The sequence below is a fragment of the Aythya marila genome, assembly GCF_965140915.1.
Source record: "Aythya marila genome assembly, chromosome: 2".
Lineage (NCBI taxonomy): Eukaryota > Metazoa > Chordata > Aves > Anseriformes > Anatidae > Aythya > Aythya marila.
In genome coordinates this window covers 64,866,734-64,891,790 of record NC_139043.1, presented here as the reverse complement: position 1 = coordinate 64,891,790, position 25,057 = coordinate 64,866,734, and the positions used below count along the sequence as shown (strand labels likewise).

At 41.1% G+C, this 25,057-nt stretch overlaps 1 protein-coding gene across 8 annotated transcripts in view; it reads left to right on the top strand.

Annotated features, from left to right (window-relative positions):
• Nucleotides 1-13,597, top strand: part of HIVEP1 (HIVEP zinc finger 1) — a 123,072-nt gene extending 109,475 nt beyond the window's left edge. For 6 of the 8 annotated variants that reach the window (XM_082754640.1, XM_082754636.1, XM_082754638.1 and 3 more), the window contains 2 exons: nt 2,531-3,048; nt 5,865-7,596. In XM_082754640.1, the coding sequence (XP_082610766.1) occupies nt 2,531-3,048; nt 5,865-7,034 (1,688 nt within the window). In that variant the 3' untranslated portion in view covers nt 7,035-7,596. Of the gene's footprint in view, nt 1-2,530; nt 3,049-5,864; nt 7,597-8,976; nt 9,117-9,759; nt 9,868-13,583 lie in introns of those variants that run through there. The other 2 variants (XM_082754642.1, XM_082754643.1) reach the window with 2 other exon arrangements.
• The last annotated feature ends 11,460 nt before the right edge of the window (nt 13,598-25,057 follow it).

Below are 25,057 nucleotides of genomic sequence, written 5' to 3'. Positions count from 1 at the left end.
AGAAGACATACAGGGGTATAGAAGGAAGAGCAGTCCATTTTGCATTGCCAGAGAAAGAAAACAGATTTGGGTTTTCTTGGTTGTTTTGTTTGTTTGTTTTTCATCTGATGTTTCCAAAACAGTGTGAGAGTAAGGGAACCACATTCATTACTGTCACCTCACCCACATTGCAGGCGCTGGCCTCAGGTAACCACACTTAAATAGAAGCTGGCAAACTCATAAAGGGTGGAGGTAAGCAGGGAAACAATAGAGGGAAATGATATCCCACAGAGGGATTCCTTTAAGGAATCTGTACCACGCGTGGTTCCCCTTTTCCCTTTCCATGTTTTTTTTTTCTTCTAGAAGGCACATGCAAAAAAAGATATACATAAGCAATGTTTTGTAATAAATCCTGGTGTGCTTTTAAATGTTGATTTTGAAAGGGTAGTTTCATATTATAAATCAGGGAATGTTTGAGCGTGTATTTTCCCTTTAAAAATGTGGCATCACTCTAATCATTTCAGGTTGTTTCTTTTGCCAGTGGAGATAGTCATTCATGATGGAAGTCAACTTCATAGAAAATGTGATTCATGTAGAGAGAGGGAAAGAAAAGAAAAGAAGCAGTAGGATTTCCCAGAGGAAATATAGGTATGTGATGTTAGTAAAGAGAAGAGTACCCTACAGTGAGATCAAAATAGAGAGGAAGTCCAGTCTGAAACCCAAGACTTTGTAACGCTCCATGCGTTATTTTAGAAGTTGCAAGAAATGTGTTACCCTTTAGATGTAGCACATGGAGAAATTTTCAACATCTGTTGCAGAGGCACTGAGTTCCATTCAGAACTCAAACATATGTGGAGGTTCTAACATTTTAGATTTGTTTGCTTTGCAAATTACTGTTGAAGAAATGTTTGTATGAGGAAGAAAAATGACAGAAATACAGAGAAAAACTGTTAAACAACTCTATGTGGTTTTGCTAATAACATCTTTAACAATCCTACTTCTGATATTTTGGGAATGGACTTTTCTGAATTAATTTTTCCACTAAAATGTACTTTGTTCTCTAACAGCTTTGTCTGTAGATGAGAATTTTAAATGAAGACTATATAAAATCCTAAAAAACATTTTTGTTCCCACCATTCCAATGACCTAGAGTATTTAGCATATTTTTAATAACATTTCAGTTTCATGCCTGCTGTAGTAAATGTAGAAAATCTATAGTTTCTATATTTAGTTAATATACAAATTACTGTGTAGGCAAAGAGGGGCAAAGTCACTACAGGGGAGTTTTTTCAAAGAAGCTATTAGTCTTGTTCCTAATTGCACTGCTCATTTGAAAGGCTTATAGTGGTAGGTAGTTTTTTGAGAGGTAGCTCAATTAAACCCATTTATTTTACCTGGAGCTCAAGATGCTTATTTTGGTTTTGGTAGCATAGCAGCCTAATATATTTGTCATACCTTCTCCTTCTTGTAAAAGTCTCATTTTTCTCAGGGTCATTCATTCTGATGGTAAGCTACTGCAAAGATTTCCCTAGAACAGGACCTCTTATTTTAGCTAACCAGCTGCCACTTATTTTGCAGAGCCAAATGATTTTTATGCTGGTATTTTTGGGGGGGAGCTTAGCAGACAGACCTTTAATCAAATACGAAATATTAGTGCATCCAAAGCATTTTGTCTTCTATAAAATGTGATCCCAGACAGTCTGGCTTGGAATCAGATACAGCAGATGAGATTTTGTGTCTTTACTAGAGAAGATTCTTTCTTTCCAAGTTATGATATAAAAGGAGGTTAAAAGCTGCAGTAGAGCTATATTTTGTAGAAAAATGTACCAATAGACAGCAGAAAGTATTTGATCCAGTTTGGCTTTAAGACATGAAGTCAGGAGAGCTTCTTCTTATGAATAAAATTTCATGCATTAGTAAGTTTGTATACTTACTAATGCATGAAATTTCTTGCCTCCTAAGACATCTTTGGTGACTTGCTCATAATCCTTTCAAAACAGCGAAGTGAAGAAATCTGGTATGGTCTAATTTTGATCTCTTGCCTGTTAATGAGACAGATTCCTGACTAACAGCCTCCAGTCTTTCTGTTTGTATCTTTCGAAAATTTTTGCAGCAGTGATTCATATTAGGTACAAGGACACCCACTTATGAGTCAGAACCAGCTAGAGAATATCCCACAGTGAAGGTTGGCAGACAAGCTTCGTATGTCGTCACTAGGAGCCTAATGAAGCAGGAATCTGCTTGCTTCTCCTCAAGCGAAAGAGTGAAGGGTGACTTTGAGCAAACAACTATACATAGCTTAAAACAGCCAAATACAAAAGGTTGAAAACAACACAAAAACAGAAGATGAAAGATTATGTAACTGTAGAATTAAATATGTACACTGAAAAATCAAAGTGACAATTTTCTTGGTTGTTTTGATGCAATGGGAAGTGACTGAAAAATGCACATGTCCTGAGTTTTTTTGGTGTTTCTACCTTTTACCCTTCTACCTCTTTCCTAATCTGTCTGCAACCTTCATTAGCTTAACTTTTAATTCTCACTTTTGCAGGTGAGAAACAAAGATTTGGCTGTGACCGGTCAGGGTTTGATGCAGAGGAGTCTGATGGTGCAGATGAAGATGAAAATGACAACGAAGATGATGATGAAGACAGCCAAGCCGAGTCAGTCCTATCCACAACCCCCTCAGTGACAGCCAGCCCCCAGCATCACCCCTCTCGACACGGCCTGCAGGATGCCACAAGTGCTGATGAAGATACCAGACTGCCAGACTGCTTTGCTGGGGTTCACACAGACTCAATGGATGGTCTACCGAAAGCACTGCTGACAAAGATGACTGTCCTTAGCACGGTGCAGTCAATTAGCAGGACCTCCAGGTCGCCAGTAGAGTTCTCCCACCAGGAAGCACATGAGGATAAAGCCCAGGAGAGAGGAGCAGGTCCCCAAAATGCTAGTGCTATGCTGGCAGATGTCGCTCCTACATCTCCAGGTCACCAGATGTCCGTGGATTACCCTGATCCAGAAGCAGCTATGGGCCACTCCTTAGTATCAACTGCAGTTCTTACAAAGGTAGGAGTGTCCAATTCGGGGGGAGAGAATAGGATTTTAAAGATCATTTTAGAGACTTTTCAGAGATCAAAATGTTTGCCTTTCCCTGTATTCTTAGAGTTGTTGGCTGATGCTTTAAAAGAGTTGAAAGTGATTGAAGTACAGGCTGTAGAAACAACAATGTCGTGGGAGCACTGTTTTTTAAAATTCTGTAATTTTGATACAAAGGATTACTTGGAACAAGGTCATTTCAGCTGAAGTCTGGAACTGGTAGATTGTGTTACTAATGAGAAGGGATATAACAGATATGTGGAATGAACATATGGTTGTGGTTATGAAGTTTTCAGTGGAAAGTGATAGAATTCAGAAGTCATTTCACTTCGAAATATGACAACAGAATTATTGGTAACTCCTAAGGGAAATTAATCTAGTCCCAAAGGTTTCTGCCTTATCACTGTAAAAAAAAATAAAAATGTGCAGTTGTTTATCTCTCCTCCAAATATGCTTAAGCAGTAGAATTAGAAAGGATCATCATATGTTCAAGGAAGCTAGGAGATTGCCCTTGCACAATAGCAAAAGGAGAGACAAACACAGATCCGAGATCTGAGTTCCCAATGCCATCAGTTTTCCCCAAACTGAAAGAATGTTTTGGTAACAAAAGAACTGATTGCCCGTGCCTACTCTAGACATAGAGCTCTTCAGAGCATGAGGAAAGATGAGGTCAGTCTATGCGCAGGACTGCAGGTGTATTCAGTAATGTTTGCAACCGGTGCTGGAAAGCACAGAGGGAAACCAAAGGAAACTGGCAGGTATTAGGGATTTTACAATTCAACAATATTTTAATGGACTTTAATGGGGACATTTTAAATCATACACTTGATTGATCCTAATGATATCTCTTGAAAGTTTTGAATTCTTGCTGCGACCATGAAGGCAGTAGGGCTTCCCAGAGTAGTGTTCAGAAAAATGTGATGCAGAGTATTCAATGGTTTAAAATAAAGGAGTAATTACTGCATTCTCTGTGATGAATTTACAAGCATTATATGCATGCAGTTACAGAAAAATAAGCAACAGGAAATTTTCAAAAGCATAAACAGTAAGTAAAAATTTCATTATAGTTTAAGTACTCAGTAGCTTGTTTGTTCTTTGAAAATCTCTTCTACTGAATTTATTTAAAAAATAAGAGAATGAACTGTGGACAAGGAAAAAAAGTAAAAATTATTGCTGCATTTCGTTGTATGACACATGTTCGTTCCTACTGGTAAGAACTGTGAGTCCATGTAGTAGGTTTGAGTTGGAGCGATTTTGTAGTAGGATAGGGAATAAAATGCATTGGTCTCTGGTCACTGCAGCCAGCTTCCACAAAAGGTAGGAACATAATATTTGTGTTTTGTATTTTCAGCTGTTGCCAATAGATACCAAAAAGACATTTATTTGACTGATTTTACTCTCTCGTCAGATAGAACCACTGAAGGCTTAAGAAAATATTCACAGAAATGAAAGTGTTAAAAGGCCTTTTATAATATAGCTGTAATGATTCTCCACATTAATATATAAAAGTCATGTATATGAATATACAAGGCAGTAATTCCTTATGAGTCAACCATCTCCTTTCCTAGACCAAATGAAAATGGTATCTGTGGGTCTGATATTTAATCTATACTCTGCTCCTGTTGTGTGTATTTGTGGATCCAACCTCTTGCCATCGAGACAAGGGGTCAAGAAAGTTCAGGGAGGCTGTGTGTTCCCTCAGAAACACCTGTACCAGCTTAATGAGGATTTCTTGTGAGCTGTCATACAGTACTTAATCCTTAGATAGATTTTGACTTCTTTCTGCCATGTGTCTTCCCATTTAGACTGTATGACACTGCATGGTCAATAGATTGTGTTCTCCTTTAACCAATACATTTCCTACTAGCAGTTTTCAAAAGCATTTCTGTTACTATTTTGTTTTTGTGCCTGCTCTAGAGTGTTCTTCAGAGTTTGGTCAAAGCCACAGAATTACTATTTAGGACTATACAAACCAAATTAATATTGCACTACTCTTTATGTATTGGAATACGCCTACAATGAAAAGATATTGCAAGACTGCAATTGCAGTTTAAGACTTCTTGTTTTAGGTGTTTTTAGGAAAGGAGTTGCCAGCCTTGGTCAGTAACAGAGGCTGTATGAGAAGAAAAGGGAGCATATAATACGATTATTGGTCCAGGTCTGTGCATGGAATCAAGGCAAGCTGGGGCAGCTATGGGATGTGGATCCTTAATATCACTCCAGTATTCATCAGTCACATCAGCCTCCATGGATGCTGCAGTTGTCATCCTTCTCTTGTAATTTCTTATCACCTATTTTCCGGTTTAGAATAATACATGGATAAACATGCTGTAATGCTGTCCTTGCCTTTCAGAGGCTGCAGTGCCTCCAGTAAAGGATCTTGGTGCATCAAAAATGCCAATCTATTTAACCATTTTGCCTGAGGTGTTTTCCACAATAAACAGCTCTCCAAAGCCTTCTCCCTCTTAAAAAAAAAAAAAAAATGTGAAACATGTACAGAGGATATTCAACAATGTTCTTGAGTACTGGTGCTCAAGAGAAATGAGCCAGGGTAATTGTGAGAGGAAAATTCAATTAGTGGGTGAGGAAGGAGTTGAAAAAATAAAGGAAGGAAATTAGTTCATTGTTCAAGCTGGGCAGCATTTACTCTGAACCAGTTTCTTGTTGTTTTTTTCTAAAAGGGAGTGCGAGAGGGTGGGCAGCATGCCAAGCTACCTCACATTTCCATGTAACTGCAAGGGTAGTAGTGGCCATCCTGTTAACGCGTCTCTCTTGTCCTCTCCCAGAGCACGTCCTCCACCAGCTCCCCCTCATCACCCACAGACCGGGGCATGCGGACCACAGCGGCATCGCCCTATGCTGAAATCCCAGAAGAGAAGCCGCCCAGGTGCCCGCCACGTGCTGCCAAGTTGAGGACTCCCCAGACCCACCTCTTCAGCCACCTCCCGCTGCATTCGCAGCAGCAAGCCAAGGCGCCCTACAGCATGGTACCGGTAGGGGGTCTTCAAGTGGTCCCCGCCGGCCTGGCCACCTACTCCACCTTCGTGCCAATTCAGGCAGGGCCAGTGCAGCTCACTATTCCCGCTGTCGGTGTAATCCACAGAACTACAGGCGCCCTCGGCGAGGCGGGTTGCGCTACTTCTAGCACTGCCGCGAATCCTGTCGGGGTTGCCGAAGTGAACAGCGTCGTGCCATGTATTCCCATCGGACAGATCAACGTGCCAGGCATCCAGGGTCTCAACACGCCCAACCTGCAGCCTCTTCCACCCCTCAGCATGGAGACGGTGAATGTCTTAGGCCTGACAAATACGAACATAGCCCCCCAGATGCACCCTCCAGGAATTACTCTGAATGCTGTGGGCCTCCAGGTTTTGGCTGCCAGCGCTTCCCCGCAGGGCAACCCCAGCCCTCAGGCACACATCCCTGGCTTGCAGATACTGAACATCGCCTTGCCCGCCCTCATCCCCTCCGTCAGTCCGGTCAGCACAGATGGGCAGGGAGCCTCTGAAACACCAGCCACAGGCAGCAAAGCCAATGACGTTCCACAAGAGCCTGTTCCTGCCAGCTTCCCCACCATCAGCAAGGTGGCCAGGGCTGCTTCTCCTCAGGTGGTCCCCAGTGGCCAGCGGTACAGCGGGAAGAGCCTTGCAGAGCCTGCCTCTGCGAGTGACTATGAAAGACTCAACAGACCGGGGAAAGCAGATGCTGAAAAGACTGACCTCTCAAACCATGTCAAGCCAAAGTGCAACATCTCTTCGGTACAAGTCAAAAGGGCTTCTCCGGCAGAGCCCTGCTTAAAGGTGAATTCTGACGTTTTGAGCAAGTCCCCGGTCCATCAAACTGTCTCTCCGGATAGACAGGTACACAGGCCAACAGCATTGCCCCGGAGGCAAAATACGGTGCAGTTTAGTGATGGCAGCAGTGACGATGAGGATAGACTTGTAATAGCAACCTAGTTTTTGTTTTCCATTGTGTTTCTTTTTTTTTTTTTTTATAACACTTACAGGTTTCTTTGCAAACCTTCCTTTCCTTAAAGCACATTTTTCTGACACAAACTCATTACTAATATTTGTGCAATCATGAACTCTTGACCAATAATTGTTGTTTCTTGTCAGCTCCAGCCATTTTTGTACATGTTGTATAGACAATTGTGCCTTTTTGGAGTTTTATGTTTAGAAACTTGTACAGATTGTTGAATATATATATATAAAATATATATATATAAAATATGTATATTAAAACCAGGTAGTTGCTTGTGTTTAGTAAGTAAACATCTTATGTCAGATAAATAAAGGATTAAATTATATGTTGCACTGTTAAATGTAAATTTTTATGGCTGTGGGACAAAGTTTCTGTGTACAGATCTAGTATGTAAAACTCCATATTTATTGTATCCATATTAGTCTTGGAAAAGGGTCTGTCCATCTTTCTTGTGTAAGACGGTAGCTTTACACTTCAAAGAGAAATACAGTATCTGTGTTATGAAATATTACAGTAAAATTTTGTTTACTGACTTTACCATTGCTTACGTTGTACCTTCTTGATGCAGCCTAGTAGGTGGAGAGGCACTCGATTCATTCATTGTAGTATCGTTCCAATTGTTTGCAGCTTGAAAGGATTTGCTGATGGTATATATATCCACATTTTCATCTGCCATAAGAGAAAGAGTATGTTCTTCAGGCACTTGGAGGAGAACCTTCCATTTCAAAACATCGGTGATGATAAAGTGGGGAGGGAATCCTTCAACTTTTTGTACAGTGAGCATCCATCTGCCCCATTTTTTCTTCTTCATAACTGAAAATTTTAAAACTTCCCTGAGGGAAAATAGCAAGAGGGTCAAGATGAAATATTTTTCATTTGTAATCTTGAACTATAAAGCCATTTTTTATCAAAATTAAAATATTGTTAAGCAAGAAAATAATAATTTTGTGTGTTCTTAATTGCAAAACTTGCCAAGATGTTAGTTAAAATGCCACTTGCTGTAGTAAGGATTTTGCATTACAAATTACTATCAGCTTCTGATAAGACTTCATTTCAGGTAGTCTTCATTTACAGCTAGACAAAGTTAATTGCTCCCTAAATATGGCTTTGTCTTACTCATTCAGGGAAAAAAAAAAAAAAAAAGAAAGAAAGAAAGAAATAGAGTTTTTACGCATACAATTAACATGCCGTTATATCAACAAACTCATTATTATGGGCATCCAAGGCATGGATGGATCCCAGAATAATGCAGCTGGAATGCAATTTGAAGTTACCATGAAATTTTTAATGTGTTCAGCTGCTTCAAGAAAGAAGTCTGACACGCTGTAGGGCCACACATCCATGGAAGTTTCATATTGACCTGGGATTCATGCTGTAATTTTCAAATCCAGTTGTTTTTTCTGCTATGCCCTAACGTTGCATTCTTGCAAAAGTTTATAAAATCAATTTAACAAACAAGTTCCAGTAGAAAACTCGAAGATGCAAATTAAAAGCAGCATCACCTTTGAAAATAACAAGGATGAGCACACATAAAACAGCTGGAGGAAAAGGGTGGGAAGCAAAGCTTGAAAACATCAGGAATGAAGCTGAATGTGAGCTAGGCTGTGTTGTTCACAGATTAACTCCCATATCCAGCTCAAAGAGGTAATTCATACCTCATATCACTTGTATGCAAGAACAGCAATATTCAAGATCCTACCTTACTTCGGCTTTTGTACTATACTCACGTTGTACCCATTACATTATTCCATTACAGTGTGTTGTAAACTGTAGGCGATATTGAGTGAGTTTATTAACTTTCAGAAAGAGCACTTCAGGACCAGAAAATCATTTATATTACTGTTATTATCATCGAATTGTACTAGTCCAGCAATTAGAAATGCACGTACTAGAAAGGAGAAATTACTCTTGTTTCAGACATGAATGTTCATATAATTCCTGATTGTGTGGAGCCTCAATGAGGCCTGAGCACCTGAACTACAATGCGCTCCCAACGCACTTTGAAGTTAGTGAGAGTTAAGAGTACTCAGCGCCACACAGCATTGGACTTCAAAGTTGTGAGTGTCTTGTGTGCTACCACTGTAAAATGTCACTGTGCTTTTTTATGTTATTTTTATATGTGTGTAGTGATGTCAAGATGTCTTGCATCGTTATCATTTATACTAAATGTGTGAAATTACCTCAACCAGCCAAAGTTAAACAAACCCATTGCTGAATTACATATGCTTTGAGAGCCTGCAACTGACTTGTGCTAGTGGAACTAAGTGAAGGCTTACTGTTACAGAACTCTAGCAATTTGCATTAGTTTTAGCTTCTTTAAAATGGACGCATACCTGTAAACTAAAACTATGCTGATTAATTTGAGCCTGTTTGTCTACAGCATGACCAAAAAAAGGTTTACAGCAATGTGAAACTATCCAAAAATTTTAATGCTATCACAAGAGTTAGTATTTCTCTGAATTTTATAAGGAAGCAGTGAGAAAGAAAGTGCTGTTCCACATGCCCTGAAGTCCTGATTTTACTAACCATTTAGAAACTCTGGAGATTTGCTGTGTACACATTTTAAATATTTATTTGACTAGCAATTTTGTGTGCTCATTTTCTAAGTTTTAATTTCAGGAAATACTGTACTAGCACATAGAGGCAGACAAATTCAACCTGGTGAATCAGACTATCTACATGTTTCTCTTTTCTTTGTAGGTGTTTTGAAGACATCAGGTCAACAGATGGAAGCAATACCTTGAAGAATAGGAATGACAAGACAACAGATTATGTCATAATGAGGAAAGTTATGACGTGTATCGTTTGGTAAGTCAACAATAATAAAAGAATTTATTTGTAGCAGGATCTCTGCTAACAATGAAGATGAGTGGGTAGCTGTACATATCTCCTTTTTCAAATGGAGTGGGAGGACATCATACTTTTCTAGAAGATAGGTGTTTATCCTCCTGAATATTGTACTGTTTCCCTTCCTTCAAATATGTTTTAAAATGAGCATTCATTGTCATGCCTCTACAGCATTGGGCAACAGGAAAAAAAATAATCTAGGAGTATGACCAGACTGGAGAGAAGGCCACACTCCCTACCTCTCATCCATCAGTGCCTTTCTGCCTCCTTTTAATAATGTGTGTAACCAACATCTATACTGTACATCAGCACACAGAGGATTTGTGTGTCAACTGCATTGACACAAATGTAGAACATTGTGTTAGCAAGTATATTTTCAATCCAAATTAATTCTTTTTTTTTTTTTCCATTTGTACTGCATCGTTGTTTTCTTGTTTAGAGTCATTAGTGGTAGGAAACTTACACTCCCCTTGCTGCAGGGATTCTTCTGCTTGAGTCAGTAGCAAATAGCTCAGAGATTTGCCAGTGCAGGATTAGGCTGCTCTTCAGATGGTGTGAATTATCACAGCTGAACTGGAGTAAATAGCACAGGGGCGTTTTACTCAGGGATCAATTTTTAACGACTGTCGGACACCCTCTGGCAAACAAAGCACAGCTGTTCAAACATGAAAAGGCCAGGGCAAGTGTCACTTCTCAGTGCACCCAGGAACAGTCTGGCATCATCACACAACTTGTTCTCATCAAGGGGCTGTAAGCAGGTGCTACCTAAAGTCTGGGCACAAGTACAGCTACATTAAGGACATGGCATGGTGAGCTTCTGTGAGAGCCCTCCCTAGAAAAAGAATGAGGCAGTAGAGTGTACCTCTACTCTTTCAGCTTGGACTGCAATTGATTTCTCATTGCAGGATATGATGTTTGTTGGTAAGGCGGTTATCTGATTTTGAAGGCGACTTGTTCCTTTGCTGTCCATGTGACAGCATTGATTTTGGAATAGGTACCTTATTAAATGTGTCCACGTTCTGCATTTGGGCTTAATAAGCTACAGCATGGCCTACCTGTTGCTTCTTAGGACAAGACCTAAAACAGAGGCAACCACTTTTGTTGTAACTGGCCTTAGATCTCTTGGTTTATATAGCATTACATTCCCAGATATAAATCCCAGCCTCTGGGCTGTAGTTCAAATAAGATAAACTTGCTAGGTGCGGGGTTTCTGTGGCTGTGTCAATTACTGTTCTAGTTTACACTTCTGCACTTTTCACATTCTCAAAGAACTTGCTGTAGCTTTTGGGTTGATGTGAATTATGCCCTGAGGCCAGAGCAGCACACATTTGGCCTGTATCAGCCAGTCCCCCATCAGAAAGTCTGTGAGCAGCACTTTGAACCCACACGAATTCAAAGGCACATCACATGCATTTCATCTCTGATTGCATACTTTGGCTGAGCACCACCTGGCCAACCCCAAAAACAAACATATACTGTGTCTTACACTCAACTAAACATGTTCTATATCGGTTCTTAATAAACAGATTTATCTTGCCTTGACTTTACTGACATGTATCTTAAACTGAACATAAAATGAATTTAATTATACTTCTTTTTCCAGAAGCCCTCATTTTTACAAGATAATCTTCACCAAGGTTTTATAAACACTTCTGTTTAAACCTGTAAATTGCCTGTCAAACACATGTTTAGTATGGGGATGGTTTCATCAAAACAGAAGAAAAAAAAGATCTGTTTTAGCATGAGTGACTTGCCATAAGCCAGGGAAATCAAATAATCTACAAGTAGGAGTACTTGCTCAAGATAGCCTTCAGCTAATTTATCCAACAGGCCCCTGCTTCTGTTGCTTTTGAAAGATCTTCTGAGACCAGTAGCAGGGAATCCTTACATTGCTTTCAGGCTTTATACTTAAAGGCTTTATAAGATGAACACTAGGTGTCATCCATTGTAGACTGTTGTGGTTAGTCTCTAGTTGTGAATATTAAATTATAAATGTCTTTAAAAAACGTGGCTGAAATTGTCATGTCTTAAGGAATTTTCCTTTGCCTAGATGGGGTCACCATATGTATGGATGGCCATTTTCAATTATATTTAAAAAATACCAGAGACTTGGATCACATAGAAAAAAACATTTATGGGTTTTATGTTGAATGTGAGACCACTGTCAAAGGTTTGGATTGCTAACATAACATTGGATTGCTAACTCTGTTGTTGGCTAAGGATAAAAACAGGCTACTTTAAAATACTTAAGACTGATTATTAGATAACTTTAAGTGGAATGTCAGTGGGTGGATGAGCAAACAGCAACAAGGATGTAACAGCATGTAATTATTTGATTTGATGTTCATGTTTTGCTTCAAAAGTGCTGAATCAAAAAAAAAAAAAATGGCAAAGATGTTACTGGTGTTTTCTTTGCTCCTCCACTTCTCCTCTCTACACAGACCAGACTACTCAACATGTTAGGAGGTGGGTGGTTATTTGCAGATATTCCATGTTAGACCTAAGGAAACCATACTAGCTGAAAGATGATGAGGCTTTACATTCCTAAGTTTCAATCGTGGAAAGAAAGCTTGTCCTAAGATCAGTCAGCTGGCCAGGCATGCTTGGTTTTCTTTAGTAGTAGGTTTGTTTTCCCCAATAAGGTCAAATATTAAGACCAGTTTGGTTTTGTGGCTGTGCTCGGTAGGTTATTGGAAATCCGTTACCATGCATGAAGCATTTATGCTGGCAATAGGCCAGCTGAAAGCTGTTTGTAAATTCAAAACCTCTAGCATACCCTCTTTTTGTTAAGTTAGATGGTTAAAACATCCCTCTTGTGCTTTAGAACCAGCTGCAGGGCATTTGTTGGTCCCCAAATACCTTACAACTGGATTTCTCCTTCTAAGAAATAAAATGTTATGTAGCAGAGGTGCCAGTTGTATCCTGTAGATAGCAGCTGTCTAATAAAAGGAAGCATGTGCAAGGCAGGGACCAGCAAGCAAGGGAGTAGCATTGCCGTGTACATCCACCAACTCCCAGGAACACAGGGCCACCATGCACCAGCTGTGATTTTCCCCTTGTCAGGAAGTACCAGGCATCATGCAGGTGCAGTGGCAGCCTTTTTCAGAACAGTTCTAAAAGACTTCTGAAAATCTGGTCCCAACATCTGGAAGTATGCAGCCTCCAACTTCTCACGGGAGGCTGAAGCACGTTAGTGCTGTGCAAGTTCTCCTTGTCAGCCAGGGTCTGCGTAGTAAGGGAGGTGGTGCCTGCAGTAAGTGGGCACCGACTGAGCTACACCTCTTTTCCATCACCCAGCTGCAGGCACTTGCTGGCAGAAATGTAGCTGTGGTACAAGAAAGGAGAGTGCATCCAGGCTGCAAGACAGCAAGCCGGGGGAGCACTGCACTGCGCCCAGGCACAGGAAGGCAGCATCCTGTGTTTCAGCCCCATTGTGCAGCGTTAGGTGTGTCTCTGATTTGCAAAAACAATCCAGGAGCCAGAGCAGAAGCAAATGTTGAAAGAGTGGCTCTTTGCAAAACAGAAATCAACGTTTTAGTCTGGACACCAGAGAGTTTTGCTCATCCAATAGGTCAAGTGGGCAGTTAAGAAGCCATTTTTGAGGCTTGGAGGTTTCAGTTGTGTTTCTTTGTTTATTCCCTTATCTATAATCATCTATGACTCTCTCTTATTTACAGTGTTTCAGAGCAAGAGCTCACACACCTAATGCTGATTAGTTCTGTTGGACTAGGTAAGTGGCTCCCCTGTGGATACCCTGTTCTCCTGTGAATCATCGTTCCACCTGGATATGTCCTCCACCTCAGATCAAAGACCCAGGATGTATTAGGTATGAAGACATGAGACAGCGCAAACAGATTAGCAAAGATACACACAAAGAAATGCATCCCAGTTTTTCTCTCGTGTGCCCCTGAAAACTGGCATGGTCAACACAACACTAAGCCCTTGTTATACAAGAAACAGTAGAAAGGAAAAAAAAAAGAGGCACTTCAGAAGTTGTTTAGTTTACCCAGAGTTTTCTATAAATTACCTTTTCTAAGTATTTGCAGTTTTGTACTTAGTTCTTCCTCACATTTGGAAACTCTTTAGGCTAGATCCCCACCTGATGGAGAATGACATCTGCAAGCTTCAGCAGAGCAGTGCTACCAGCATCAGCAGAGGACTTGGTACTACTAAGCATTTAAGTATTGAGCCTTGCCAACAAACACACAAATTAAAGGAACGTGAAAGCATGTGGTCTCTTTGTTTCAAGTTTATGCAGTCTGTTGTGTTCTTGATGGTTTTATTCATTTTTTTTTAACCTATGCAAACAACTGAAAATAAATCTGTACCAGTGAAATACCAAAACTTAAGGTTGTGAGGTCAAACTAGATTATTTTAATAGTCTCTTCTACCTTCATAATCTTTGAACACAATTTTGAGCTGACAAGTCAATTAAAGTCTTTATTTCAGCAGTGTGTTTTACCTAAAGGATTGCACAAATAATTATTCTTTTACAATTTTGAACCTCTTTTTTTTTTTTTTTTAATTGAATTTTGACCTCCCCTTTTAATGGGTGCCTTTTAATCCTTTTGTTTAAGAATAAGAGTTGTGCTTGATTTAAGATGGCAGACAATATGTTTGGATAGTGAGAGAGACTGGTTTTGTGGGAGCATTTGGACAATGTACTGTTTTTCTAAGAAGTTGTTCTTCCTGTTAGTGGAAATAGCTGTAATGAAGGACCAAAGAGCTGTCATTTTTCTGTCATTAAGTTCATATAAAAGGGTGATAAAATGTGCTGCTCTTACATCTTCAAGTGGATTGTGTCAGTCTTTTGCTCCGGTAATCAATTGTAATTAGCAATGCACTGAAAATGACTAAAAACATAATTTTCCACAACTGGAGAGAAAAAGTGGGGTTATTCAATCTGGAAGGTGGTTTGTAGGTGCCAGTTAGGCATGCCAGAGCATATGCTTGAACCTTCATTGTGGACATAGTATATCACACCCAAATTCTTCCCTGTCATTTCATCCAGGACAGTGGTGAACACTATGAGGGCTGCTAGCTTTTTAATGGGTGCTATCCAATTCCTTAAAGCAGTTCCAGCTCCAACTTCACCCTATTAGGATGCACACTTACTGAGTTAATTTTGTGTTTAATGTTTGTGCAACAATGACAATTGACAGCCTCACACTGGAGTGAGATAATAAAGCTGTCTGCAAGATGATGGTGCCAAACATGGAAAAATCAAGCTAGAGCCAACTTTGCCCATGTCCCTGTTGAATATCTTGTGACTTTCTGGTACCAACAAAAAAGGGAGCCAGCTGGGATGGGGTTGGACTTTGGTGATTTGGAAGATGAGGGAGAATACTTTTAAAATAACTCATTTTCTGGCCAAACCAAGATAAAACCTGGTCTCATGGTGGTCAGGAGCAGTCTCCTTCTGCCTGCGGGATGGCCAGGATTCCACACATTAATTTTTAAGGTTGTAGCAGGGACAATATCTGAGAACAGAATGTGGCTATTTCTGGCACAATGGGGGTTGCTGTTAATGACATGGGATCATGATTTATGTATTTTTTTTAAGCTGGCATTGCTCCTTCAAGCAAATTAATGTCTGATACATTTGCATTTCTATGTGTCATTAACCCAGATGCCTACTGCAGGACCTACTGCTTGTGTCTTCTGGCAAGACTAAATCCTCCTAATGCACTTTTCCTAATACACTGAGGGAATTCGGAGTCTCTCCGTTTGAAGCTGACTTTGTATTTTGACTAATTGCTTCTGGTAGCAGTTAATAGCGTTCTGTGAAGGTACTTCATCTGCTGACAGCAGATTGATGTAAGGAAGGGACACAGTTCACGTTTCCAAAGGGAACATCAGGAAACCTATTACCAGCTTCATTAATCTGTTAATAATAAAATTAAAGTACAAATAAAATGTGACAAATTGGGTTCTGTTGTGAAAGTCACTTTAACAGGAGGCTGTGAATAAAGGTCAAAACAAACTCTGATTTCTGCTGTGTTTTAATAGTAGAATCAGAGGAGAGCATTGTAGAAACACTGTAATTAATCTGGTGATACTATGATTGTCCCCAAATGATACAGAAAGAAGTTTGACAAGTGATTTTTTTTTCTCCTTGAGAACATTTACAAAACCTGGGACATAAATCTTTGTCACACAACATTTAAGTGCTAATCCAATTACACAGGAGGCTTTCAACAACATAGGTACAGGAGATAGGCAGATTTTCCCTGCCTATGCATTTCCAGCTGTTAATTCAATTGAATATCAAGTTTAGCCAGCAAGGGCAAAAAAGGAGAAGACTCTGTGTGCAGATCTGGCAACAGTCACAGAACTGAGCCTGACAGCAGAAAAAGGCTTCATCAAAGAGTCAAGAGACCAAATCAGGCATTCCTTTTCTTGCAAGGATGGCGTTGGCTTGTCAGCGGCCCTTGTGACAAATGAAAACAGTGCAAAACTGTGCACAATCAGCTCACTGTCTGTCACTCTTCTAAGGATAACTCCCAAGCCTGTCAGGGCCCTGCACATCTCTGACATCAGCCTTCCTAGCCACATCCTAGTTTAGCATAACATCTTAGCCTAGCCTTGGCACCTGAGTAATCCTGCTAGGATCTTCAGCTCAGACGGCAAAACAAAACCGCTAAGAACAAGAACAAGGTGTTAATGGGTTCTGTAGGAAAACCTCCAATTCATCCACAGTCCTGCTCAATGCAGCTGCAAAGAATGGAGGGCTTCCTGCAGCCTGGCAGAGCACAGTCTGCTGAGAGCACCTGAACTGAAGGCATGCTTATTAGGGAGCCCAGCTAGGCAAACAAATACATAAACATGTTAATGTGAGGTATTTGAAGGGAATGGCTCATTAAATCAGGCGGGATGGCTGTGTGGAAAACTGATAGCTCTATTTTAAAAATCAGCAGGCTGCTGTTTTGGTTTATGCAAGTCAAAATGAGCCTGTATAGTCTTTCTCTCCTCTGGTTATTTGAGGGATAATTTCAGACCTCATGGAGAGCAGATTTCCAGCGTGAAAAGCACCATGTGGAGTTAGTCATGTCAGCAAAGAGGCTAGGGGAGGAGGGAGGACATGCTTCTCTCCTGGTCTCAGAGAGGAGTTTACAGCTAAACGTGGGATGTGTGACCAGTGAAGATGAATTACCTGGTGTTGATGGGCTGGGGGCCTGGGAAAGGCAAAAAGCCCAGAGCAAATGCCCATCAGTGCAAAAACACCGATAGCTGGAAATCAGAGCTAAACTGGGCTTAGAGGCCAGGAAATGAGTGGGTTGTGTGGTGGGCAATAAAGCACCAAAGCAGAGTATGGGAGGGAGCCAAAAAGCAGCCTGCTCTGGACAGTTACCTTCCATTAGCACAGAGCTGTCAGAGGAAGTGGCAGGACAGGCTCACACAAACATGCAGATTTTTCACTACAACATGTAGTGAGAATCCTTGTGCTCAGGAGCACCAACCTGACTCCAGCTACTTGCTTTATGCTCAGTTTCACATGTAATATTTATTGGCCATCAACGTCAAGTTAGCTCTCTAATCCATATTCTGGAGGTTGGAGTGCTGGAAGTGCTGCTATCCATTCAGCGTAGTTTGGATTCATGAAGAGCCAAGTTGTCTGTGCCTGGAGGAAGATTTTGGGCAAAGTGACAAAAGGCAGATTTCATCTGCAGCTGCTTTGGGAGCTGGCAGTTGGCTGATTTGAATTTTGTTAGCTGAGGACTCTGCTGCCTTCCACCTGTGCAGTCAGAGCTCACAGAACACTGCTCCTACTAATTGAGGTTATTCCCTACCTCCTCCTGTTCCCATTTCCTCTTGCTGTTCCTTTTCCTACTTTTCTGGAAGGGGTCTCTCTCATACAGAGTTTAATTCCTTCAAATCAGGGGACTTTTTGCCAAATTTTAACCAAAAATCTCAGTTATCTCTGACCTTGCAAAGACCCCCAGAAATGTATCCTAGGCATCTTAGAGCACAGCTTTTTTGCTATAGCGTTTGTGAGAGTTAGTTCATCAGATACAGAGCCAAGCTGTTTTCTGGGGCACATGCTGCAGGGCCCTTCCCACTGAGGAGGTGTGGTAGCAGGGCCACCAGGACCAAAGCAGCCCCAATTCCAGCAGCACAGCATGACAAGAAACCTGGGGTCTAATGTAGATCAGCCCCTGTCTCACAGGGAATCCTCTCTATGTAATTCAATTGCCCTGTACTTCCCTTTCTTACATCTCATAGTGGACCAGCTCCTTAATTTCAGGTTTTGATACCCATGGAAGATTTCTACCTCTGTTGGTAATGGTTGGTAAGTGAACTCACAGCTGCTCAGGATACTTCCAATGGTTAAAAGAACAGAGAAGACCATCTGCAAGGCTGTTTGCTACCTACTGGGTTGCTGGGCCTCATCACAGTCTTCCCCTGCTATATTGGCTGCATCTCAAGGAGGTGAGCTTCATACTGCTGTTGCCTAGGCAGGTGATCCTACAGCTGCTCATCATAAAAGTGATGGTGCCTCCGGCTTTTCTTCTGTTTCTTTCTGTACAGCACATTCCTCTCATAATTGTTTTTTCTTTCTTCTCCTGGTTGTTGGGGTGCCTCTGCTCTTTTGAACAGATCTGCCAAAACTTCTGTAACACACAAGATGAGCTGTAACCAACCCAAAAGAAAAATGTCACCTATTTCTTTAATGGATTCATTGCCACCTTTTTTCTCTTCCACTTTGGACTGCAGATGTTTTCCAAAAGGGATTTTTAGTTCAGATTTCTGTATCCTATCACCCTCTAAAATACATTTCTCTATAGAGTTAAAATATGCCAGTGAAAATCTCTGCTTTTGTGTTCAAATCCTCATTGTTTATGACCAACAGCACTGAACTTAATTTTTTGTTCTCTCTTCAGACAGTGAATAGCAGAGCACATGTGCCATTCTGCATGGAGGATTGGGATTAGTACAAACAAAGCAGTAAAAACATTATTTCATTTTGAAAAATTAGGAATCAGAATGTCTATTCAAAAAGTTAATTGCTTTTTATGTTTTCTCACCTTTTTTTTTTTTCTTTTTTTTTTTTTAAGCAGTGGCAGTGTCTCAGCATTGTGCCCACAATGCACTTACAATGTCTCTCTGCCTCTCAACAGTTGATCCACTCAAAGCCAAACACTTTCTGCTCTACAGATTTTTCTTTCAACTGTAACAGGGAGCAGGTGGGCAGGGCCTGGCTGATGGACGAAGGGCACGGTCTTGCAGCCCCAAGCAGGGATAGCAGGGCCATAACTAGGGGCAGCCCAGAGTCCAGATCTCCAGGCAAGCCCACAGTGGCCAGGCAGGTCCCAGCTAAGCCAAGTCATTAGCCCATGAGTCAGGGTCTGGATCACTGTGGTCAGTGGCCAGGCAGGAGCACAGCTATGACCAGTGCAGATGGGGCTGTGCATCAGAGCCTCAGCTGAAGATCACTGATCAAGATAGGCACCTGGTATGTACCTGGTATGCCAGGCTCATCTATCAAAACCATCACATACAACCTAAATGGTTGCTGTCTCCTTCAAAAGGCTCTTTTCAGCTCCCTGGGGTTTCTCACAGTAAACTCAAATAGTAGGAAACTGAAAAGAAAGAAGATTTTAGCAACAAAATAGTAATCTAGCTAAGAGTAGAGGGAAGTAAAGAATATCTGTTGATAGTTTGGAAAACCAAGCTATTATCAGAAGTATTTAGAAAAGCCTATATGAGGGTGGAGTTGTTTTTTTTTTTTTTTTTTTTTTTTTCCCCCCCAGGAGGTGCCTAAGAGGAGGCTTGCTCACTCTGCAAATAAATTAGATGAACGTTTCTAAGGGGAAAGGGCCATTTCATCTGGCAAAGAGCAAAGAAGCAAAATGAAGAAGTTGTAAGCTTGTTGGAGGTGTGTTTTGCTATAAAGATAGAAGGCAAATGAAGGTATGTAGCTGATATGAGAACAGTTTAATATGGGATGTTCCCCATTCCTCTTAGTTTATGTCAATATTTGGATATCTTTCTCCGTGGCTCAATCAGAACTTCTGAGCTTGGTGCAAAAGTTGTTGAGGGAGGTGCTTTGGTCTGTACTAAACGAAAGACAGAGGAGACAGTCATAGTTGTCCCCATGGCTTAAAATTGATGAACTTATGGGACTCAAGCTTACTTTAAAGATCACAGTCTCTGTCAGTCCTGGGGAGAAGGACGGGTACCACCTGAGGTGGGTATGTTGGACCCTGACCTGCTAATACTCTTGTGCTACTCCATTTGTCACCAGTATTCCTAGCTGAGTATTTTCAACACATTTTCAAAGAGCTAGTTTCTATCCCAAGCCTGAAGCCTGCAATGATTTATGTCCTCGACACACTACAAGGGATGCCACCAAGAGACTGGGGGGATGATCACCAAGTAAACTACAAGCCATACAATCAGGTGTATGTCAAGTCAAAGGGACAATTCACTGCTGTTAAGACCAAAACTCAGCAATATGTGTGAGTCTTTGAAGCTTCAGGGTCCAGAAGGATCAGAAAATTTATAGGAAAGAAAATACTATTGAGTTTTGCAGTCACAGACACTGTGGTCTCTTAACAAGAGTTAAAAACCTAGATTATTCCTTAATACTGGAGGCGTAAAGGAAGATCTGTTGCAAATATATTATAACTGCTGGAGGGATTCCTCTTTCCTTCTGGTGGGTAGCATCTCCTAGGCTTTGCAGGAGCCCTGGCCAAGCTCAACCAGGCAGCAACACAAGGCTGGGGCATGGGGACAGGCCTGCAAGGACAGGACCACAGTGGGAGGTAGAGGCCTGAAATGCTGGCTTTGTTGTGCCTGGGTTGTCAGAGCCAGGAGTGGCGCCTGGGGGTAGGAGGAAAGGTGGGACTGTGTGGGGCAAGATCTCAGGGGCTGGCTGGCCTGGGTATTTCAGAAGGAAGGACATGAAGTCCTTGCGTATTCAAGGAAGTGGGACTTTATGACCCCTCTCTCTGTAAACAAGGTCACGCTGGAGCTACATGTATGTTTATGTATATGGGTTTCTGCTTCAACTGTCTCCCTCTAAGGAGAAAGAAGGCCAGGCAGGCCCTCAGGTTACGAAGTGCTTTGGCAGCGCAGCCTCTGCAAGAAATATAAAGCTGCGGGTCCAAAAATTAAGTCTTCATCAGGACCATGAGACCATCCCTAATAGGTTCCCCCCATCTTCTTACACTTGCCAGTCTTAAATTTGCTTAAGCTATAAGAGTCTCTTTGCTCCCGATATTTTCTTATGTCTTCCCTATGTAAGCCTATGTTTATGACATTAAATATATTCACTGTATATTGGTATCAAGCATTTGCTTTTAAAAGATAATCTTCCCCTGTTATTACCCTTTTATTTCCTCTGCTATTTTACTTGGTGAGTTATGTGGGTAAGTAATTACTGCTATTTTGTCTGGAGGTTTCCCTGAGGAACCTTGTCAAAATGAACAGCACTTTTACTAATCTTTCCCATACAGAAAGAGCAAAAATAAAACAAAATAATTAAATAGCTTCTGAAAGAATTCAGTGTCTAAAACCTTGGGGAAAAATAATGGCTCCATCTATGCTGTTTTGAAAGCCTTTTTAGTAGCTCAGCATTTGTGTTCTGCATAGGGTCTTCCAGTGTCATCATCACAACCATCAGATCTGAGCACTTTCCAGGTGTGCAGTTAAGTGACAGGACTAACAAGTGTTTTGTATTTGTTCTCACATCCTCTTCCCAATGGGTAAGACTGGTGCAGCTGGGAGCCTTGTTTTGGAAGTATATTGCTTTTGTTTGAGGCATTTTTTGTTTGTTTTTAGTATACTTGTTATCGTCTGTTTCCATCAAATAAGTTTAGTAGCACTTGGGGAACAAGCATGCCTCCTAGCTACCCATTCTCCTGAGTGCTTTCTTCTTCAATGTGAAATTGGGGGAAAAAAAATTACATGAACATTTGGAAAGTTTTTCTCAAGTTAGAAATAAGAGGCAGAATTTCACACTAGTGATGCACATAATCTATGCCTGACAAACCAGCATGATGAATAATGTCTTGGCTCTCTCTGGCATGCAAAAATATCCCACATTCATACAAAGTTATCGTTACCACAGCCCAAAGCACAGTTGTAGCACACGCTCGCTCTCTCTCTCTCTCTTTTTCCTTTTTTTACAAAGTGCATGAGGGTTCCTCTGCTTTGGAATTTGCCCTTCTCATTGGATCAAACAATCTGAAGCTGTTTAGTTTTCTGGCTCATCTGTTTCCCCCCTACTTCTCTTCAAGAGTGAGAATTAATGTGCTCAGTCCTGGAAGACATTGCTCTTGCTGGCACTGGTTCAGCAAACCACTTACACAAGCGTTTAAATTTTAACCAGGCATAGGAACTGAGCCACGGAAGTTAATAGGGCTGTAGCAGGGACCGTGGTGGAATCAACTTCCCTGACCTGCAGCCTGACCTGATGACATCCCGCTGATTCCTGTGCTGCCGCAACTCGGGGGTGACCTCAGCATGGTTGTTTATCCTGGAGTCAAACGGTATGTGGGGACTTTGACTCCACCTTAGCCTGCCTGGCCCAAAAGTTCACATCTCCACAGAGGAATCACTGGGAAAAGTAGATGGATTGGATCAACTCCATAACATCGTCCAACGGCAGCTGATTATGAATCCCTTGAGGGACCTATGTCATGGATACCCTCCTGTGACAACAACACCCTCTTCCTTGCTTACCCACTGAGGGCTTTTTGCCTCCTGAATGGGTTGTGTGGTGCAGAGAGAAGAGGCTGGCACCGTTGTTTGAGCATTCAGGTTTCTGAACACCTGGACACGCACAATTTCCTCCAGTCCCATATTGTAGCGGTGAAAGGAGAGGCCACCACCCTGCCAATGCCTGCAATGGACAAGGGCTCTCACAGGTTCTTTGTTCTGTATAGAAGCAACAACAAAATTCATCTTAGGTATGATCACTCACAAGCTTTCTGAGGTAGCCAATATTGACCCATCCATTTTTGAGAGAGAGGGTGGGGGGGAAACAATCTCCAGTGGTCCAAATTACTCTGTTCAACAGAAAAAATACTTCCATGTAATGACCTCAGTAGGGAGTGAGCAGCTCCTTTTGTGTATTAAATTAAAATCTCTGGGGGAACATTAGGCCCTGTAATTTGTATTTCTCAGATGCAATTTAAGTCTTTCATCAAAAACAAAACAAAATAAATAAATAAATAAATAAACCATAATAACTGAGCTCTGTGATACCCAGAAGATTCATTTTCATGTGAAGGATGAAAATAGCCAGCAACATGTTAACAAATTCCACAGGGAGAACAATGTGATGATAAAAATAATTTGATGTGGGCATGATTTCGAAAATGCAAACACAGTGCTTTATGGATCAACAAAAAGGAAAAGGCTGTCTTAAACATTTTCTTTATATTAAGATAGAGGTGGGGAAAAACTCCCCAGCCTGCTCATTAAGGGTAAAGTACATGAGCAGTTTCCAAAGAACAGAGGCCCAAAATGATGCATCTCCATATCTTATTTAGAAAAAAATCCCTTGTACTAGGAAGACTACTTGCATAAGTTGTCATCACTTATGCTGTATTATATTGACTGAGGAAAAAAGAGGTCTGCCCAAGCAACCACTTTCACATACTGGCAGCAGTGGAGAAGGATGTAGATTTCTGCACTGACAACTGGTGCCAGATCAGATATCATGCTTTGAGGAGTATGTGTCATTCCCAAAGTTATGAAGCTTTTCCGAGAATTGCCTGTGAGTGTAGGAGAGAAGCAAACTCCAAAGTGCTTCCTCTACCTCTCCCTGGGAGAGCACTGTGTTGTAAAACAGCATCAGCAGAACTGGACCTTGGACAGAGGGTGTTTCTGGTGGGAAGAGCAGCATCCAGCTGGAAACCTTATCTAACCTCTTTGTTTATTGAAACACAGTCATGCATGCTCCTGCAATGGTTCATCTCCTAGGACGAAGCAGAGCTTTTGGTAGGATGCTCAGTGGGTGATTCTGGGCAGCCACGATCTGAGTACAAGTCACAAGCTGCTGCCCAGGTCAATAAGTGGCAGGAAGTGAAGAGGGAGAGAGAGGAAGATGGGAAAACACAGAAAAATACATCAAATTATTTATAAGCACCAATCAAAATAACAGATACAGTCTTTGTACTGTATTGTAATTCAAGTGACCATAAGCACCTGGCAGTCTCAGAGGATAGAGGGCCAATATATTAGTGACTTTGTCTATAATAATTTCTATGATGATTTTAAACAAACACCACTTTATCAGGATTCATCATCTGCACTTGAAACATCTGATACTGTGACTCTCAGTTTTTGTACTTCCTATGTACTTACTGCTATTAAATGTAATGAAAAGATGCCTATCAATCCCATGAAAAACATATTTTGTTGCATAAAAATTATATTTTTGTCTATTTTTTATTTAATCACATATAAATAAGCAACCTAGGACCTAGTCCCACAGAACACTTGCAGTCCATGTGTACCTTAGGTACTCATTTTCAGCACACAGTCAAAAAATACTGAGCAGAATAAGTTTCCTAGGCCCTCTTAGTAAGAAACACTGAGGAACTGAGGCAGAGTGCAGTCATAGTAATCTATGAAAAGCAGAACAGAAGATCAGTCCTCCGTTATGTATTGTTTCCTGATGGAGAATCAGGAGGACAGAGATTACAAGGAGATAATGCTGGTGAATGATGCAGCTGTACTAGAAAATTTTCATGGTGAAAAACATGGGCTACAACCTGCAAATACAGATTATTCTGCTAAGTTAAAGCAGAAAACAACAGCAAATACTGAGAAGACCTAGCTAAAAAACATGGCTCAAGTTATGTGGTTAATCCTTTAAAGTGAGACCATGAATCACCATCATCTCTTCCTAAAGTCCTCGTGTCACAAAGTGGGTGAAATTATTTGCCTCTCCAACATCTGCCAAACCACTTCAATCCTCCCTACCCCCCAGAAAGCAGTCTGGAAAACCCCATAGGAGATGTTACAGATGTACGCACAGGCAGGGGAGAAGCCAGCTCCCATTTGCCCAGGACAGACCAGCTGAAGCCACCAGAGAAAGAAGGGGCAGATTGTTGTCACGCTGGTAATAATTCTTATTTTCATTGCAAGTGATATTTGCCATTTTCTTCTGTTTTCTTACTTCTGTTTTCTAACTGTG